Genomic DNA, 20,242 nt, shown 5'->3' with positions numbered 1-20,242 from the left:
GGGGGAGTGGCGAGCCGGCCGTAAGACGGAACCGGCGTGGGGGGCGTGGCGAGCCGGCCGTAAGACGGAACCGGCGTGGGGGGTGTGGCGAGCCCGCGTACAACGGAACCCGCGTGGGGGGCGTGGTGAGCCGGACGTAGGATAGGACTGATCCAGCTTGGAAGGAGAGGCGGGCCTTCGTTTGTGCTGCCCACTGCATGGCTGCGGCCAGAGGACAGCCTCTTGGGTTTTTCCGGATCTCTCCTCGCTAGCTCAAAACTGAGAATTTGGGAGTTTGTAGGGCTGTTTGGTGGTAGCGGTTCAGGGTAGTTCCGTGACCTTTAAAACAAAGTTATCCACGTGTGGTCCCCGGACTAGCAGCAGCAGTGTCACCTGGATAATTTAGAAGTACTTTCAAGTGTAACTTCAGAACTGACAATTAGGAGCTTGGTGGCGCCCCGCAATGTGTTTTTAGATTTTTCAGGTTATTTTGGTAAACATTCACGTTTTACACTGCTTTAAAGTGTTGTTCCTATCAGATACAGATGTGAGCTCTCTAGTGGCAGCTTAGGGAAACTGAGCTGTTTACCTTCAGAGTCACCACCAAAGCCAAAACAGTGCCTAAGGCCTACTACTATCTTGGTGTTGGAAGATGGATATTAGCTAGATAGATGTGTAGAAAGGAGATTTTTGGAGAAATATTTGAATGAGCAAATGCAGAATTCCTATTCTCTACAGGTTTTCCTGTTTGTTTTGCAGAGTATCTGTCATCCTCTGACTTCCAGCAAATATAGTCCATGATGGTGAATTACTAATAACTGAGTGTGTAACAGAAGTAAATTGTTTTTAGAAATCAAACGAAAAAGTAAAATGAGAATCTAAAACGTCTTGGTTAGTCTCTTCCGCTTAGGGAATGGTCTCCTTTTGATGATTTATTGAGTGCTAAACCAGGATGGGTTGGATCTGGGTGGAGTATACACAGAAGTCAGTTATTCTCAATCAGATCAAACTTTTCATACTTCATATCTTCTATGGACAGATTCATGTTTTCGGTTACTTTATGCATTCGTTTCTTCTGTGCATTCTTAAGTCTCCCCTGACTGAAGAAATAAAAGGTTGTATTCGTTAGTTGTCATTTTGCCATCAGCATTAATATTTGCTATTTAAAGAAAAGTTTTTTTTTTTTTTTTTTTAACATGTGCTTGTATAATGTTCTATCAGGAATTCCTATTCCAAAGTTACTTGCTTAATAATTATTAGCATCAACAAATAATAGCTCAAATCATGTTTTGTCAAGAGAAATCCCTGAATAATAGGGTTTTAGCTTAAAATCCCTCAACCACTCTTCTTGGTTAGGAATCTAATAGTTCAAAAGCTTATAATTCCTACCTTCAGTTTCCGAAATTATTTGGCCACTTTGATTTTCATTTGAACTAAGAAAAGTAAAATAATTGCTAACAATTGCAAAGGGCTTCCTAAATGCCCACCACTGTTTTTAAAACATTATTTTATCTCAATTCATCCTTAAGATAACTCTTAGAAGAGGTCTACACTTATCTTTTTTGTAGACATCAGAAAAGTGAGACCCTTTACTGTGTCACTCATTCAATTGAATCACTGTGACAATTCAACTTTATCCTCTATCCCTGTTGTTACATACCTATGTACACTTCAATCACAATTTATTATGTCAACTTGGAGATACTTTTTGAGAGTCTGTTGTATGAACCTTAAGCATGATGAAGTCCCTACCCTTATGGATCTTGCAATCTTGAAAAGAGAAGTGTGAGGCAAACAAAAAATAATAAATTTGTGTTAGCTAACTATAATGAATAGGGAAAATAGAGAAATAATGAATAGGGAAGGTTAAGGATGGAGATATAAAGGTGCCAGTTTACATCTGATGGTTAGAAAAAGCCTCCCAGATGTGGTGCCATTTTAATGAATTCTCTCAACCCTAAACCCAAGAAATGTGGGGAGTAGTTCAGTTCTTACATGATAGGTATTATTCCCAGCAGAGACACCAACTATACGACAAGATTTACCAACACAGCTCACTTTTTTCTCTCTGCCTTTCTCCTTCCACATTCTGCCTTAGGCTTTTCTTTGGATTTCTTATCTCTTTCCCACCCTTTTATGGTTGGTTTGCTTTTTCCATTCTTTATTCTGAGTCTTAATTTCTGCCACATTTCTTTTTCTCCCCATATTCCTTCTTTCCTGAAAAATAGTGGGCTGGATATTTATAAAATACTGTTTGATATTTATAAATTATACCTAAATATTGTCAAAACTTTTAAACAAATTCTGAAACAGTCTCTCTTTTTCTACAATTTTTATTCCTTATCCATGTAGCAAATTTCATGGTTTATGGGAGAAAAAACTACTCAAGCTCAGGTGAAAAAAAAGTTGTTTTCCTTTTCCTTTTTCTATTTAGTAGAGAATGCTCATGCTACCAGAATGAAGTTCAAGAACTCCAAGCTTTACCCAAAGTTGATCTCTATTCCTGAATATTCATTTCTTTAGCAAGCATCCACAGGGGGAGTTGGGGGGTATAAATCAAGCAGGATACTGCTAAGGGTGTTCACCTGAATGAAGTATAAAACATTCTTCACTGAGAAATCTTATAATTTCTGGGTCTACAATTGATTTAAATATGTAAAACAATGTTACAAAATAATCAGAAAAATTAAATACTTGTGGAACTCAAGTTATGGTTAATTATAGATATCTAATTAAAATGTTTGCTTTAAAAGCATATTTTTTCTCATAACTCAAGTTACTGTTGCTTCTGTAAAGAAAAGCGTAGTAATGTGTAGTAAGGAAATAACACCACCAGAAGAGTAGTGTGGCCTTTGTCCTAAGGCTACTAGGTGATCTCTAGGAATGTCAGGCCTATTAGCTAAAAGTATTTATATTGCCAGGGGCCCTCAGCTAGACCATGTAGTTCAAAGATCTTATTTAGGGTTGAGGCTTTGGGCCTTACTTGTCCAGATCAGAAATCTTATTTAGGGTTGAGTCTTTGGATCTTGGTACATCTGCCTTGGAGAAAAAGAAACGTGGCAGAAAGTAATTATGAGGAATGGAGACTAAAGGTCAGTCAGGGTATTAGTCATGTTGATGTGATCAAGGCCATATTGTTAAACCGAGGCTTAAACTAGGTTTTCCTAGTTGTTAGTCCTTGTGTTGGTAATGCGTTTGGAACATCTTACATTTTGCTCTTTGTTGCTTTACTGATTTTAGTCTCTGTCCTTTTGCTGTAATATATGTAATATTGAGTATAATAGCTTATACTGAGTCCTCTAATGATTTATCAAATCTAAGGATGGATTTAGACACCCCTGAGCATTGTATTTGGGTAGTTTGGATTGTTTTTAACTTTGCAGTGTGGCATAAGGATGTTAATAGTGCTAGATTTTGTCAAAAGTTGAGATGAATACTTTAATGAGTTTGGCAATCCTATTGGGAGCCCAAATTCATTCACTTCCTCTAGATTTCCAAATATAATTTTTTTTTTTTTTTTTTTTTTTTTTTTTTTTTTTTTAGGACAAAGGAAGATGAAAGTAGTGATCTGTAAGTCTTTTTGAAGACTTTGGAAGTCAAAGACCACCTTATCTCTATCTCCTGTGCTAAGGCTGGTGTTGTGCCCAAAGACATTTCAATGAGTCTCTCAAGTAAACTGATTTTATAAGTAAACACTCTGTGAAAAACCGTTATACTACAGTTTGCCAGGAAATTTGGACACACATCAAGAATCTTTATAATTCTTTATGACTAAGATCTATTTTGCTTTTTTCCCTTCCTTTTGCCTTTCTCAAACTCTTAATCTGTTCTTACATATTGAATTTAAAAAAAAAAAAAATATCAGTCTTTGCCTGGTGTGGTTGCATAGGCCCATAATCCCAGTGGCTCTGGAGGCTGAGACAGGAGGATTGTGAGTTCAAAGTCAGCCTCAGCAATGGAATGGTGCTAAGCAACTCAGTGAGACCCTGTCTGTAAATAAAATACAACATAGGGCTAGGGATGTGGCACAGTGGTTGAATGCCCCTGAATTCAATCTCTAGTAGTCCCCACAAAAAAAAAAAAAAAAAAAAAAAAGAAAAAAAAAAGAAAAAAATCAGTCTTAAAATCTGTTAAAAAAAATTCCCCAAAATCTATATATTAAACAATTAGCTTTAATTTCTTGACCAATTTTAAATTTATCAGACTATTTCCTGTTATTTTCATATTCCAGAGTACTGAGTTGTTTTTTTTTTTTTCAATAGTTTTTCTTCTTTAAAAAGTTCAAACCTATTTGTTGATCATTCCACAAACAATCACACACCAGATATTTGATTTACAGATTGAAGTTTGGGATTTTGCAGATGGATTAATTCAAAATATATTTAATACTTTTTTTAAAGTTCCTGCAACATGCTGGGCTAATATTTATAGTAAATACAAAGGCATTTTATCATCTACAGTCTCAGGGAAATGTCCCATCAGGAAAAACATCTGGGGATCTTATTGGCCTTTGTGGACAGTGGTCAACAGCAGCCTAAGTAGTAATTCTTAAAAGGTAATAAAGACCTGATAAAGATATCAGGTCCAGGTGACATTACAGCTAATTTCTATCTGGTCATTAAAGCACAAGTACTTTTATATTTCAGTACTTCAACCATAAAATGATGATGTGGTTTTAAAATATGTCAATCAGATCTTTTTCTACCCTTACCTTTAAAAAGTGGAACATAATTTCCCTTCTGAGTAAGCATTAGTTTTTGTAACTTGCTTACAATGAATAGAATGTTGCAGAATCATAGTGTACGACTTTTGCAACTTGGTTACAAAAGACTTATTGATTATTTTTCTATTTTTGAGGGATAACAGCTGCCATGTTTTAAAGATAGGCATACATACTAAGTCTTCTTTGAGAGGTTGTGTGGCAAAGAACGGAGCTTTTGAGTAACAACCATCTGAAACTTGCCCAACATTCTGGCATGTCATCAAGGCTTTGAATGACCACTGTCCTAAGCTTATATGTAGACTTTAAGCTCAGATGAGAACCTGAGCGGTAACTAGGTATTCAGTTTTTGACCCACAGAAACTAAGAGATAGTAAATGTTAAATGTTCATTGATTTAAGCTGCTCAATTTTGGGATGATTTGTTACATAGCAACATGCTAATAGAAGGAGAGCCCGACAAGTTCATAGACATGTCATGATTCTAATGAAAAAGATGAAGATAAACCCAGAAATGAAAAAATCAGGATGCTTTTGTGTGTTCATAGAAATGGGAAAAAAAATCCATGTCAAGTGTTAACAGAATTTATCCTGCCCATATTTAAGACAATACAACATGAACAAATAAGACTTGGCCTACAAATGCAAGTAGGGATCAACACTGGGAAATCTACCTGTAATGTTTGGGGGAGGAAAAACATGATTTCATCAGATGCCAAAAAATGATGGCATAAATCATTCCTAACAAAAGGTTTAATGGAGTTGGAAGGAAAACTACATCAACATAATAAAATACTACACATATATAGAAAAACATAAATTATGAGCTATTAAAGCCAATTCTACAAGAAGGAGGAAAAAGAGGACTCTTAATGTTTCTGATGTGGAATTTTTTTTTTTTAATATTGTTTTTGACTGTAGTTGACATAGGATAAAAGCAACTAACAAAATAGTTACTGGAAAGAATACTAAATAGTTTTATTTGCTCTCAATATCAAATGAAATAAAAAGCATTCCATTAAATATTGATTGAAATTAGCAGAATTTGGTAAAGTTAGCTAGATGGAAAATACACAAATAACCTTTGCTTAATAATCTGACATGCAGAATTTCAAACAGGCTTTAGTTTGATGCCATCTGTCAGTATGGAACAGAAAACACTTAAGAACATCAATATTGTATTTGTTGTTAAGGATTTAAAAGCTTAATTTACAGCATCACAGAGACCTCTTTTTTGTTATAACATTTTTCATTTCATTTATTTTTAATTATCAAATTCATCAATTCTAGAATTGTCATGATCTTTTAAATCTTACATCTGTATCATTCTGATACTACAGTATTATGATTACATAACAATTATTTATATGCTTTTCAAACATGATCAGCTATACATAAATTACAAGCATGTCAGATCATTACTAAATCTAGATTTTTTTTAAAAAAATTACTTTTACATTTTTCTCTATGCATTCTGGATAATTACTTTAGATAACTTTATATAACCTTGATACATAGTTCATTAAATTCCTTTAGTTGGGTTCATTGAGCTTTTAAACCCATCCATTAAACTTTTAGTTTTAATTCTAACTAATTATATATTTGTTAATTTATTTTCTAAAATTCCTATTTGGTTCTTTTTTTCAATTCTGTTATCTTTGTATTTTTTTTTTTAAATTCCTTACATGTTTGAAATCTTTTTTAAAAGACATTAAAGCTTTTTTTGTTTTACTACATGAAAGTTTCTGCTTATTTTACCTTTTACTCTCCCCCCCGCCCCCACCCCGTGGGAATTTGTTGAGGAATAAAATTAAGCTTGTTCCTCCAAAGATGATTTGTATTTTCTCTACCACATGCTCAGGAGCATAAAACCAGCCTAGCTATTCTGTCCCCAGTTTAAATTCTCAGTCCAGCACCTTTGAATACCTGGTGGGTGGGCATGCTGAGAATAAGCTGGCAAGGCTGGCGATGACGCGCCTTGGCGGGAGGATGGATTCTGCTGAGCTTGGAGTCTGGAGCTGACTTTGCACCTTGCAGTGGTCTATAGTGGGCTTATGTACATTTGACAGTGAACGTTTCCATTCCCTTTCCTACCTGAGCATAATGGGGTCCACTTGATGCTTTCAGTATAAACGGTCCAGGTGGTCGATTTTAAAACTGACTTTTCCCCTGCTTTTCTTCTTCCCTTGCTCTAACAGCCTGGGAAATAAGACTAACATTTTTCTGTTCACAGGCTAAGCTCTGTCCTTCACAGCCCTGAAGAATGTCACTGCCTGAAAAAAAAAAAAAAAAAACCAAAAAAACCCAAACCTGGGAAATGGAGCAAAGATTCTCTCAAGGACACCTGATGGTTGATCATTTTCTTTACTGATAATAAATGTCTCTAGGCTGTGGTATTAACTCCTCTTGTTATTGTTATTAGAGGAGCTAGGCTTTTGTTTGGTGTTAGTTTCCTAGGTGATGATTTCTTACCAGACTCCACACCATGATTAAGCTCCATACATCATCTTTTGGGTGCAGTGGGTCAAGCCTGTAATCCCAGCAGCTCAGAAGGCTGAGGCAGAATTGTCAGTTCAAAGCCAGCCTCTGCAATGGTAAGGTGCCAAGCAACTCAGTGAGACCTGGTTTCTAAATAAAATACAAAATAGGGCTGGGGATGTGACTCAGTGGTTGAGTGCCCCTGAATTCGATCCCTGGTACCAAAAGAAAAAAAAAAAAAAAAAGGAAAGCCCAGGTTTGGGTGAAAGCCCTGCTCAGGGTTTCACATGGGCTGTCCCTGAGTCTGAGTTTGTTAACTTCATAGCTAATGTTCATTGCTTTTTAAAAAATATACATTGTTTTAGGATTTTCATTATTCATCCAAGTACTAAGCTTGCCATATAATACAAAATCTATCCCAAGAATTGATAAATACATATTTATTTATGAGGGTGTGAGGACATTAGTTTCTAGATTCATACTTCCCTCTGCCAATACCATCCTCCTAAATTCTCTATCCCACAAGGCATCTCTTGACTCCAAGCTCACCTCACCCATCTCATACTTCCTGTGCCCTGGCATCTCCACTCTCCTTGACACTTGGGGACACCCAGGAAAGTGTGAACCATACTGAAAATTACTTTTGCCCATCAGCAGTAAGGTACCTTATCAGGTTGACTGTGGGGATTCCCCTGTCACTCAGAGGACTTTTAAACTGCTGTCAAAAGACAAACTAAGTGATTTTTCTGTGAAGGTATAGTACTGACAACTTAAAAGTTATTCAGTGACTTCCTCCTTTGATCTCCTTGTGCACCTTTTAGAGAGAAGATCCCCTTCTTGCTCCAGCACTCCCCGGAAACCTCTGTATTGTTAAGATGACTTGATTACTCAAGTGATCAGGCCTTTTTCAGAGTCAGATTATCTAGATGGAAAGATTTTTAAGAAAATGGAGAGGAGGTATGCTCTGAGCAGAAGGAGGTCCTCAGAGCATACTCTTTTGTGGTCCGGGCAGCAAGCAGTCATCACCGAGTCATGGATCACTTCATGGTCAAATTAGAGATCTTTGCAGCGAAAGGAAGAGCTGCACCTTCACAGTGACTTTCCGTTCTTATTAGTGTACAGCTATGTGATTGTTAACTATACTGAACTTGTACGTGCACAGAGTACTTAATTTCTAGTACCCACTGTTACTCCTCACATTTCCTATGCAACACTGATGTAGCATTAAAGATCAGTAAACTAGCTTTCAATCTAGTACGAAAAATGCAATAATTGTTTGGACTTTAAGAATTACAACTCATTTGTGGAAATCATGCGTGGCTCTTAAAAGAGCCTTTGGGATTAGGTGTAAAAACGCTTACTTGGCAAGTTCACTTGGAGCTGGTGTACTTGGTGACCGCCTTGGTGCCCTCGGACACGGCGTGCTTGGCCAGCTCCCCGGGCAGCAGCAGGCGCACCGCCGTCTGGATCTCCCGGGACGTGATGGTCGAGCGCTTGTTGTAGTGCGCCAGGCGCGAGGCCTCGCCGGCGATGCGCTCGAAGATGTCGTTCACGAACGAGTTCATGATGCCCATGGCCTTGGACGAGATGCCGGTGTCGGGGTGCACCTGCTTGAGCACCTTGTACACGTAGACCGAGTAGCTCTCCTTGCGGCTGCGCTTGCGCTTCTTGCCGTCCTTCTTCTGCGCCTTGGTCACCGCCTTCTTGGAGCCCTTTTTCGGGGCGGGAGCGGACTTCGTGGGCTCAGGCATTACAGCGTTCAAAAGGCAAAAGCCAGAACACTGATGCAAATACCTGGGAAAACAATCACCCCCCACTAGGTTACATGCATTTATAGATGCGGTATTCAAATGAGGTTAATAAGTTTTCCTCTACGATTGGATTAATTCTAGTGTGTCGTCACAAATGCGAATGTTAACGACACTGAAATTCTTCCGTTCCATTGGCTATTGCGTTACTTCACTTTCACCCAATCAGAAAGCTCAAACTGGATACCCAAAGCTACTATAAATAGGTGTCTTCCAGCACAATTGTACATATTTCTCAGAGCACAGGGAACTTTTCTTGGTCACACTCACGTTCGGCTTGTGGGCAGGTCAATTTCCTAAGTCGCCCAGGAGTCCAGAAAGACGACAGCGAGTTAGAGGCAAGCTCACCCGCAGCCCTCACGCTGGTAAACCCTGGCCACCTCAGCATTGCGCTCAACTGCGGACTCCCCGCACCTCCTCCAGCCATCAGCCAGCCCCACGGTGCTTTCGAAGGCACCGAGACCCTCTAAGCTCTTGTATCCCCTAGGTCGCCAAACCCTGAAGCCTCCTCCTGCTTATTGAGCAAGACCCTCACGAGAAACCCACCTCCCTCGCGGCCCTTCTTCCTGGAGCCCCGCCTTCTCAGCCGCGGCCCACCCTGACCACGCCCCCAGGAGTGTGCAACAGCTCTTTTACTGAGGTCTGTGGGTGGCTCTGAAAAGAGCCTTTGGGTTGTATCGAGGTTCTCAGCAGTGGCCCGAAGAAACTTCCTATTTCTTCTTGGCTGCCGCCTTCTTTGGCTTGGCAGCCTTGGGCTTGGCGGTCTTTGGTTTAGCCGCCTTGGGCTTCACCGCCTTCGCCTTGGCCGGGCTCTTGGGCGCCTTCTTCGGCTTGGTCGCTTTCGCCTTCTTGGGGCTCTTGGCTTTTTTGGCTCCTGCAGCTGCGGCCGGCTTCTTCGCCTTCTTTGGGGTCTTCTTGGCGGACTTTTTGGGGGTAGCCGTGCCTGTAGCCTTCTTGGGCTTTTTTGCAGCTCCGGCGGGCTTCTTAGCCTTGGCTGCACCCGCCTTTTTAGCCTTGGGCTTGGCTTCCCCGGAGGCCGCCTTCTTGTTGAGCTTGAAAGAACCCGAAGCGCCGGTGCCCTTGGTCTGCACCAGGGTGCCCTTGCTCACCAGGCTCTTGAGGCCCAGCTTGATGCGGCTGTTGTTCTTCTCCACGTCGTAGCCGGCGGCCGCCAGCGCCTTCTTGAGCGCGGCAAGGGACACGCCGCTGCGCTCCTTGGAGGCGGCCACGGCCTTGGTGATGAGCTCGGACACCGGGGGCCCGGACGCCTTGCGCTTGGCAGCGCCTGCGGACTTGCGGGCCTTCTTCTTCACCGGCGTCTTCTCGGCTGGGGCCGGAGCGGCGGGCGCGGCGGGCGCAGTCTCGGACATGTTGAAGGCGGGCGTAGGAAGAGCAACTCGAGCCGGAAGCAGAGGCACTGGCCGGGACTCGGGCCGCGGCGCTGCGCCCGCCCGTTTATATAGGGCGGAGCTGCGCCGTGATTGGTGCGCTGTCCAGCCCGCCTCGCTGGCAGCCGCAGAGTGTCCTCTCGGATCCAGAGTTGTGTTTGTTACACCTCAAAAAAAGCCAAAAATATCAAAATTATCTACATCGAATTGTCCGATTTTTCTCAGATAATGATCCCCGAAGCCTCAGCCTTCATGCAGGTCTCAAATAGTGCGGAAAGCACAAAACCTTGTGCCAAAAACTAGCAATATTTCCCGCCGTGCTCGGCAAATTTCAACTCGGAGAAACAAAACTTTCTATTTTCTTCTTAAATTATAAACTGATCTTTAACGGTGGAGTTTTCTGACCTCCCAAATATCATTCTTCAAGTGGTTAGCTTCTTGTGTATCCAAAAAGCATGCTGCTGGCATGAAGATTTTTATTACAAATCTGCGCTTAAGTGAGGGAAGTAACACAGGCTCCTCGGAGAGTCCTGCCTATTGAGCCGAGGGCATTTGAGTTCATCAAACTGTTTTAGTTTAACGCCAAACAAGTTATTGCCGATTTGGGGTTAAATTTTGGACCCCTGTGACATCAATCTAAGTAGCCATAGTTTCATTTCTGTCCGTCGCACCAGGGTTTTAAAATAATTCCTTAGGATAATTCTGTTCTTTTCTGCTCCCAAGGGTTGGGGGCGGGGCTGTTGCTTCTCTCTTCCTCTGGACAATTGCTCCATGTATTGAAATACCTTGAATTCGGGGTATTTGGGAATCAAGGAAGAGTCCAAAACACACCCAGGGTACATGCATGAAAAAGGATTAATTTTCTAATAGCACATAAAGGATGTCAATAAAGTCGCTGAGGTGGAGACGCATTGCACTTGGAAGAATGTGTCTTAAACTTGCTCACTTTTGGCATATATTTCTGAATCGAATTGTAAGATACTAGTTAGAACTAAAATCCAAGCATTGATCATAAGAGAAAAATAAACCAGAAGAGTAGATTGGAACATCATTATTTCTACTGTTAGAGAAACCTAGACCCTGTTATTACTGAATATCTGATGAGTGACTAGTCTACCCACCATGTATGGATTCAATCTTACTCAAGTTTATGGCCTAATGCTTCCCAGATCTCCTTGAAAAGAAAGTAACACATGGGGACTGATGACAAGTTCAATTTTCAATCTCAGAAACAGAGCTTTAAGAAGTTATATAAGCTAACTTGTTATCTTCCAAAGACATCCTTTGGAAGAGGCTGAGGCAGGAGGATCATGAGTTTGAGGCCAGCCTGGGCAACATAGACCCTGTCTCTAAATAAGTAAATAAATGAATAAGTAAAATTTAAAAATACAAGAGAGAAAAATAAAATGAAAGAGAATAAAGGTATAAAACAGATGAGAGATTGTGACTATGTGGCATTTGGTGACAGAAGGGTGGGATGATGCCCATTTTAAAATGACAACTAAAACTACGCCTGTAAATGATGGAAACCTGCAGAATTCGTTGAAGTGTGCTCTCAGATGCCTTTGTTTATTGTCTGTATATGCACTGTTTCAAGCTTGGACAGACGTAAATTCCATGATCTTTCAAATCGCCATGGCTTCTCCCTCGTGATGCAGTGAGTTTTCTCATGAATAAACTACTTGACTAAAGAAGAAGGCATTGAAGATTGGCCACTATTAAATCAAGTATTTATTTGAGAGCTTTATGTGATGAAATAGGAGCAATAGCAGAAGATTCACTTTCTCATTGATCTGCCAACTAGACTGTGATTTCAAAATTTCAGAGGTACCAGAAGTATCTTTATCCATGTGTTTAAATATAAATTCCAAATGATTCTGATATAATGAATCTCTGACTATTTAGCAAGTTTATGCCACTCACATGCTCAATCAAGTTTCAAAATCATTGCTGCTCTCTGGAATTGACTGACAGGGCAGAAGTATTTCCTGTTATTGAGTGTTTTTGTGGATTGCTGAGCTTGCCTGTGAAACCTCAGAAGAGATGCCAAAGCTGGATATGACCACATGTAGAAAAGGTGAGGACAACAATCCAACCCTGACTTGTTTGAATTCACACCTGTGTAGCCTCTATTGTGGGTTTAAGAAGGAGAAAGAAGAGTAAAATTAAGTGTCTTTTGGTTCCTTACTTTCCCTGCACAGAGGGTAGCCAGAACTTAGTCTGCCTATGGATTGCTTGAATTCCTTAGTACAGCACCTCCACTCCTTATCTCACTTATTGGCTACCACATGTGTGCTTCTGGCAGACTCTTAGTGAAAAAGCACAGCAATCTTCTTCTACAGATACCTGTTGAGAGCCACAGTTTAGTCTGAATGACGCCTGGCATTTTGCTAGAGGGAATGGTTGAAAGGAGACCCTGCTCTGGGAATAGGGCGGCTCCGGGAGATCCTGCTGGGATTAGGGCGGATCCTGCTGGGATTAGGGCGGATCCTGCTGCCTCGGCACCTGCTACTTTGGAGTTGCCTGGTGGAGGGAGTGTATTCCCGGGAAGTGTGTGTGGAGTGCCCATGAGAGTTCGGGAATAAAGAGTTGCTGTTTGAACCTACAAGGCTTTGTGGCGGCTGGGTTATTTTGTGCCCAGACAGACTGGAGCAGATACCAGAGCCATTTTACCCTGGAGGAAATGGACTTGCAATGGTCAAAAATTTCTCCAGGGAAGGTGATTGGTAAAAGGTACCATCCAAATTCCAGCTTATATTTGTCTGACTTTGAAGCATGGCCTCATAGTAAAGTTTTGAACAAGCATTAAAAATTATGAAAAAATTATGAAATTGATGTCACAGTGCAAGGCCCAATGGTTGCTTTCTTTTTCTTTATTTTTTTTTTAATTAATTAGAATACAATAGAAGATACCAAAGAACAAAGGACGTAGTTTGTGTATATATACAACTGTTTGTGTGCTGGGCTCCTCACACATACAGATTTTCCTGTTATTAGTCTCATGTGTCCAGGATGTATAAAGTAACATGAGTCCAGGATTCAGGAGAATAAAAGGCCAAGTAACTGTGGAAAACGATATTGATTGGATATTGTAAGGTTGAAAACAAAAAAAGTATGCCTTTCTTTTGTGATCTCTTGAGCTTTCATAATCATGAAATATTCTCAAGTGTGTTATTCTTTAATGAGCTAAGAAAGTAATTTCCTATTACTGAAATGTTTAAGCTTCTAAGAAACCCTGAGTGATGGAAATGGGGAACACTGATCATTTCCATTTTGGACAAAGAAGTGACTATACTCAAAGAAGTAATATGATTTGTAGAAAAGTTGAAAAAAAAAAGAACTTTGCTTAGTTCCCTTTACTCCACAATCGGGTTTCTAAGTATTTAATTCTGGAATTTTCTATTTTTATATGATGTTTACCATGGCTGTTTTTATTAAAGACAGAGTTTGGGCAGAGGTGTTTTATATTCGAAAAAATGCTGACATATTATCTTTAGATATTGTTTTTCTTTTTATATAAATCAACAACTAAGACAGGGTTGCATCCCGGGATTATTCATTGCACACTTTTTGGAATCATGAAATATTGGAAGTGATCTTAATATCCATGCAAAAGAGAGTGGTTGAATGACATCCACACAGTGGAGGAATATGTAGCTGCAAAATGACTGAGGAAGCTCTCTGTGAATCAGAACAGAGTGGATTCTGGGAAATACATTTAAACAAAAAAGGCAAAGTACACAAGAATGCCCATAGCTTGATACTCCTGGTGTGAGAAAGAAGGGGATATCAGAGTAAATTTCTGCTCAGTTTAAAAGAGAGTGCTTACCTATAGGAGGTGAAAGAGAGAGAGGTGGAAAGAAGGAGCAATACAAAGACACATAGCAAGGATGGGGGCGGTGACTTTTCCTTTTTTTAGTAGACCTTTACATAGAACACTGACCCTTGATGCGCTAGTGATGTTTTATACATGGACAAAATAAACTGTTACACAAACTGTTCAAATGAATAAGGAGCCAAGTGCAGCCCACACCTGCAGGCCCAGCCACTTGGGAGCCTATGGCAGGAGGAGGGCTGGGGTCCAGGAGTTCTAGGCTGCTGGCAACCCAGGGAGACCTTATCTCTAAAAAATAAAAACCAATTAAACCTGCAGGGTGGCACACTAGAGTAATTCCAGTGATTTGGGAGGTTGAGGCAGGGGGATGGCAAACTTAAGGCCAGCCTTGACAATTTAGCCTGTCTCAAAATAAATAAATACATAAATAAAATAAAAAGAGCTGGAGTTAGAGCACAGCAGTGGACCATACCGAGGTTCAACCGTCAGTACCACGAAACAAACAAAAAACCCAGACCCAAACAACAATAAAACCAACAAAAGAGCCAGTAAAAATCAGAGGGGAAATACAAAATAGAACACAAGCACTAAGAAATGAACCAAACTATAAAATTAACAACATAGTAACACTGAAAGGATTCAGGAAAATAAAAGCCTAGGCAACTGTGGAAAACAATACTGATTGGATATTGTAAGGTTGAAGACAGAAAAGATACACACATTCATATTGTAATCTAGTAAAAGCTTCCTTCAGGGATGTGTGCTCTCCATTATTGAAACTATGTGTACATTAGAACTGAACAAGTTAGTACAATTATCTACGTGTGCATAATGAGTTCCCGTGTTCTCACCAACAGAGATAGAGGGGTATTCTGCTGAACAAACCTTATGGTTCTGAATTAGAATCAGAAGTATTAACATCAGCTCGTATTTAAAAGTATCTGTACAGTTTTATAGAGCATAGATCTGGGTGTGTATTCTGGTGGGGCAGTATTTATGCATATTTCTTTGTATGTAAATGGTTAAACCCAGTAGCTATTCACATACTGGCACACTCAGTCTTTGGTTCTTAGGCAGGGTTCACCTGGAAAAATAACCCTGAATCCCTTAGAGAAGCAGTTTTTCACAAGGCCAAGGTAGGGAAAATACAGGATGGGCCTGGAACATTTTATGGTGTCAGAAAAGAAGGAGATGGTTTACATTTACTAAGGAAATTTGTTGGGAAAGCAGGTAGGCAGTCTCAAGAACTCCTAATGCACAAAGCTGGTAGTATTTAAACAACAAAATAAAAAGCGATAGTAATGGATTTAACTAATAGAATTTTTAAAAATCCATAACTAATTAAATAAAATGAGATAACTCTTCCATGTAGTATAATTCTAATTAATAAATTTGGAAGGAAAGAGGGAAATAGAAAATGACTAGTAGGTAAACACTGTTGTGATCTTACAGGAAAAATAACATCCACTAGTGGATGGTAAAATCAGAGGGTGAAAGTTTAAGGAGAAGTTATATTTGGATAGTCTTGATTATCCTCTTCCAAGAAACCTGTCAAATACAAGGGAAGAACAACAGGTTGGCATGAAGCACCAGGTAGACACTGCTCCAACTAAACAAGCAAGGGGTAATAGCTGTAAGTATTAAGATTTATGTATCATGAGGTCCTGGCAGGAAAAAGATCCTTTATCACTTTGGTGGCATTTCCTGATTAAAATGCATAAACCTACTCCAGACAAATTTAAATTGAGGGACATTCTTGAAAATAACTGGTAAGCACTCTTGAAAAGCGGGGAAGTCATAAAAGACAAGAATGGACTGAGAACTCTTCTAGACTGACAGAGACTAAGGAAAAATAAGAACCAAATTCAGTGTGAGATTCTGAATAAGATAATGGAGCAGAAAAAAAAAAAAACACTAGTGGAAGAGTTTGTGAAAGTGGAGTATGATTTGAAATTTAGTTAATATTGTATTGATACACATAAGGCAAGCTGTCGCCATTCTGCCCTCTGCAATTCCTGATGCACAGAATCTGTGGGCATAGTAACATGGGTCTTCCAAGACACTAGGTTCTGGTGTACTTTGTCACACAGAATGAGTCAACTAGACAGCGGTGGCTTCAATTTATTTTCATGTGCTTATTAGCTGACTGGTTATCATTTTTTAAAGAAATACTTTGGCTATAACCTAAATAAACATGTTTTACAAAGTACACTCACACTAATGCACGTATGCCATACCTAAAACAGAAGTTTTAAAATGCGATTTGATTTACCATTCTCTCTTCTCCCTCACTCCCTCCTCTCTTCTCGACTTCAATAAAACTGAAAACAACCAAGCCAACCTCTTCCACGAGTCATGGGTCTCCATCAGCACGCTGCAGAAGCGTTATGTTATAGGCTCCATTTTAAGAGGTCGTCCTCATCTGTTTATGTTTTTATAGTTTATATGTGTATATTTTTTTATCTTACACATGTGTGTATGTACATACAAATTTTATGTTCTAATCTCAGAGTTAAATCTTCTAAGCTTAAGTCAATTGTTGAAGGCCAAATAAATAAATTACAACAATGATGTGAAAAGAGTGAATCTAGTAAATAATTCTAAATTTAATGTGGCTGTTGAAGCATATGGAAACTCTAAGAACCCATTATTATTTCAAGATGGAGGTCTGGCAGAGGGGATTGACCCTCTCCCTGGGCTGTCAGGAGGAAAATTCTGTGGAAGGCAGGCAGGCCTTGTCCTTGAAAAAGTTTCAGGGAGAGTGGTTGGAGCCTGGATGATATGAAGGGTCAGTATGTAATTTCTTGGGACAGGAGATCTTAAGCATATAAAACACAAGGGCCTGCATATATGCTGTTAAGAGGCAAAACACAGATCTCTCAATCCTGGCAAGAGAAAAGGGAGATTCTTTTTCATATGGAAAGGAGGCCTTGAGAGAAACAATGGTTCTGAAGATATTAACTGCTTTTCTACTAATCTTTATATTGAACCCATAATCATTTTCATAATCAACCTTTTCAGCCTCTCTTTATGCTGTGTCTTTAGCAGAGATAATACAGTGAGCAAGAACAGATTGCATTGGCCTTCTTGTGCAATCTGTTCTTTAGTCAGCTTTCTGTTATTGCAACAAAATACTTGAGGCAATCAGTTTATAAGGAGAAGACATTTATTTTGGCTCACAGGTTTGGAGGGTTCGGTCTGGAGCTGGTTGCTTTTGGGGTTGTGGCATGGTAGTGTATTGCTGTGGGAGCCAATGTCAGAGCAAGCTACTCACCTCATGGCCGCTGGTCAGCAAAGAAATACAGAGAGCAAGAGAAGGGGCTGAAGTCCTAATATCCCCTTCATCAGTGCATCCCTAATAACCTAACTTCCTCCCATTAAACCCCACCTCCTAAAGGTTACACCACCTTCCAGTAGCACCATGGACTAGGGACCAATCCTTCAGCACATATTCTGTTGAGGGACATTCAAGATCCAAACTACAGCAATATTGTACTACCTATTATTACTTTTTATATTTTCCCTGCATTGTGTGAATTTGCAGTTTTCTGAATGTAAATATTATCTATTAAAGAGGATCATTAGGGGGCTGGGGTTGTGGCTTATTGATACAGTGCTTGCCTAGCATGCATGAGGCACTGGGATAGATCCACAATTTAAAAAAAAATAGAAGTATTGTGTCCATCTACAACTAAAAAATATTTTTTTAAAAAAGAGGTTCAGGGTTGGGTGATGGCTCAGTGGCAGAGCGCTTGCCTTGCACATGTGAGGCACTAGGTTCGATCCTCAACACCACATAAAAACAAATAAACAAAATAAAGATATTGTGTCCATGTATAGCTAAAAAATTTTTAAAAAGAGGCTCATTACTTTTTATATAGTGGTGGTTTGGCATAATAGTTAAGCAAGCAGACTCCTGCACAGTTATCTATTGCTGCAAAACAAATTGTTTTTAAACTTAGTGCATTAAAAGAATAATAAAATTTTATCATATAATATATAGGTCAGGGATTTGGGGGTGACAACTGGGTCGTTTTGACTTGGAAACTTTGGGGAGATTAAAATCAAGGGGTTAGCTGGGGCTTTACTCATCTGCAGACTTAAGCTGAAGAATGGGCTGGAAAATCTGATCTCCTGATGGTTTTCCTGGATGACACATTGGTGTTGGCTGTTGGCACAAGAACTTTGCTCTTTGAGGGCTCACTACATGGCCATTGGCTTTCCCCAGCATGAGTGAGCCAAGAGAGAAAAGCAACAGGCACAATATTCTATAAGTCAGTCCTATCTATTTTGGGAAGAAACTACATAAGATGTGAATATTAGAAGGTTAGAGTTATGGGGCCATCTTGAAGTCTGGTTATCACAGTTCTGGGGATGATCACTCCATTTCAAATCTCAATCCTCTAACTTAGTGTTTTTGCTCAATTTTCTCATGCCTAAAGTTGGATGAGAATATTGCAATAGATTAGGGTATTGTGCCCTATTTTTGCATTCCTTGTCATGGATCCAGATTTACAATATTCCTTTCCATGTGAAGAGTGCTCTTCTCTGCCATATCCACATCAGTCCTCTCCAGGTGGCCACTCTGCTGGATTATGTAGACGTGGCATGTGCCTGCTTCCCAATCACACTCATTAGAAGAAATGTATTCCCCTCATGTCATTGACCCTCCATCCACATAGCTCAGTGACTAAGGTGTGGAGAGGAGCCACTGCTTATCCAGAAAGAAACTCAGTGTGGGCCTGGAATAATCCTTCCTGTCGTTGCCTACTGCTGTAGTCTGGCTGGGCACAAATAACCGGGAGCTCACCAGCCACTTGTAGGTTCAAACAGGAACTATTTTATTGCCCGAACCCAAGGGGAACTCTCCAGAACTCCCTGGAAAACTCCGTGAGAATTCAACGGGAACTCCACGGGAATTTAATGGGAACTCAATGGGAACTCCACGAGAACTCAAAAGTAGCGGGCACCCGAGGCAGCAGGAGCCGCCTTATTGCCAGACAGTAGAGGTCTATATACAACTGAATACACAGCTTGTTTCAATTTAGCATCATCCAGTTACAGCAATCAGTCTTTATCTTAATAATTATACACAGCTTAACTTAATTATCATCATCTTAATGGCTCCCTGGTGTTACTTCTCAACCACTCCTTCTGGCAAAATGCCAGGTGCCATCTTGACTTGGTTGTGGCTCTCAACAACCTACCATGATTTGAGGGTTGTTGGTTTCATTATTTTAACCAACTCCGAGACGACTATTACCTACTTAATAATAATACCTGACTTGGTAATAATTATAATGTGTTAGGTTATCATAAAGATTAACTGAATATTTGTTAAGTATTCAGGAAAGTTGACAGGATTGTTGCTAGGATTAAATAATTTTTTTGGGGGGGTGGTACTGGGGATTGAACTCGGCCACTCAAACACTGAGCCACATCTGCAGCCCTATTTTGTATTTTCCTTAGAGACATGGTCTCACTGAGGTGCTTAGCACCTCCCTATTGCTGAGGCTGGCTTTGAGCTCACGGTCTGATGGATCCTTCTGCCTCAGCCTCCTAAGCCACTGGGATTATAGGCATGCGTTACTGTACCTGGTTAAAGAAATTTTTGACATTCTTATAATGGTGTCTGGCACATAATAAGTACCATACATGTTATGCACTCTTCTTTGATTTGAGATGGGTTAGAATGCAGCATGTAGAGCAGGAGATAGTAAGTGATTTGTAGGGCAGTACACAATGGTCCCTTGGTATCCTAAGGGGATTGGTTCCAGGAACCTGCCCAGTACCCAAGATACAAAAATTCATAAATGCTCAAATCCCTTATATAAAATAGCATACTATTTGCATTTAAATCATGCACATTCTTTTGTGTATGTTAAATCATCTTTAGATCACCTGCAATATTTAATACAATGTAAATGCTATGTAAATAGTTGTTATACTACATCATTTCAGAAGTAATGACAAGAAAAAAGTCTGTACATTTTCAAAACAGGTGTGTTTAAAATATATCTTAGGCTTGTGGTTGG

The 20,242-nt window shown here is 39.9% G+C and overlaps 2 protein-coding genes across 3 annotated transcripts; both read right to left on the bottom strand.

The window, feature by feature from the left end:
- Positions 1-867: 867 nt before the first annotated feature.
- LOC144256550 (histone H2B type 1-M) lies at positions 868-9,610 on the bottom strand. Of its 2 annotated transcripts, none has more exons than XR_013344140.1 (3): positions 8,538-8,945; positions 6,793-7,284; positions 868-1,079 (listed from the first exon to the last, which is right to left on the bottom strand). XR_013344140.1 is itself a non-coding variant. In XM_077801675.1 (3 exons), the coding sequence occupies exon 2, from the start codon at positions 8,925-8,927 to the stop codon at positions 8,547-8,549; it is 381 nt and encodes a 126-aa protein (XP_077657801.1). In that variant the 5' UTR covers positions 8,928-8,970; positions 9,531-9,610; the 3' UTR covers positions 868-1,079; positions 8,538-8,546. The 2 variants fall into 2 exon arrangements, 1 of the variants encoding a protein (XP_077657801.1); XM_077801675.1 differs by lacking the exon at positions 6,793-7,284 and adding an exon at positions 9,531-9,610 and having other exon boundaries at positions 8,538-8,970.
- A 77-nt stretch (positions 9,611-9,687) lies between these two features.
- On the bottom strand, positions 9,688-10,417 carry H1-4 (H1.4 linker histone, cluster member). The gene has a single exon (XM_026407665.2). It carries the CDS (start codon positions 10,352-10,354, stop codon positions 9,695-9,697), a length of 660 nt encoding a protein of 219 aa, XP_026263450.2. The 5' UTR covers positions 10,355-10,417; the 3' UTR covers positions 9,688-9,694.
- Positions 10,418-20,242: the final 9,825 nt, after the last annotated feature.

This window comes from Urocitellus parryii, chromosome 8 (genome assembly GCF_045843805.1).
Source record: "Urocitellus parryii isolate mUroPar1 chromosome 8, mUroPar1.hap1, whole genome shotgun sequence".
NCBI classification, from domain to species: Eukaryota; Metazoa; Chordata; class Mammalia; order Rodentia; family Sciuridae; genus Urocitellus; species Urocitellus parryii.
Note: the sequence above shows the minus strand (reverse complement) of the source record. Positions and strands in the feature narration are given on the sequence as shown.

Coding starts and splice junctions, on each gene's coding strand:
- LOC144256550 (XM_077801675.1), bottom strand. CDS start 8,927: ATGCCTGAGCCCACGAAGTCCGCTCCCGCCCCGAAAAAGGGCTCCAAG.
- H1-4 (XM_026407665.2), bottom strand. CDS start 10,354: ATGTCCGAGACTGCGCCCGCCGCGCCCGCCGCTCCGGCCCCAGCCGAG.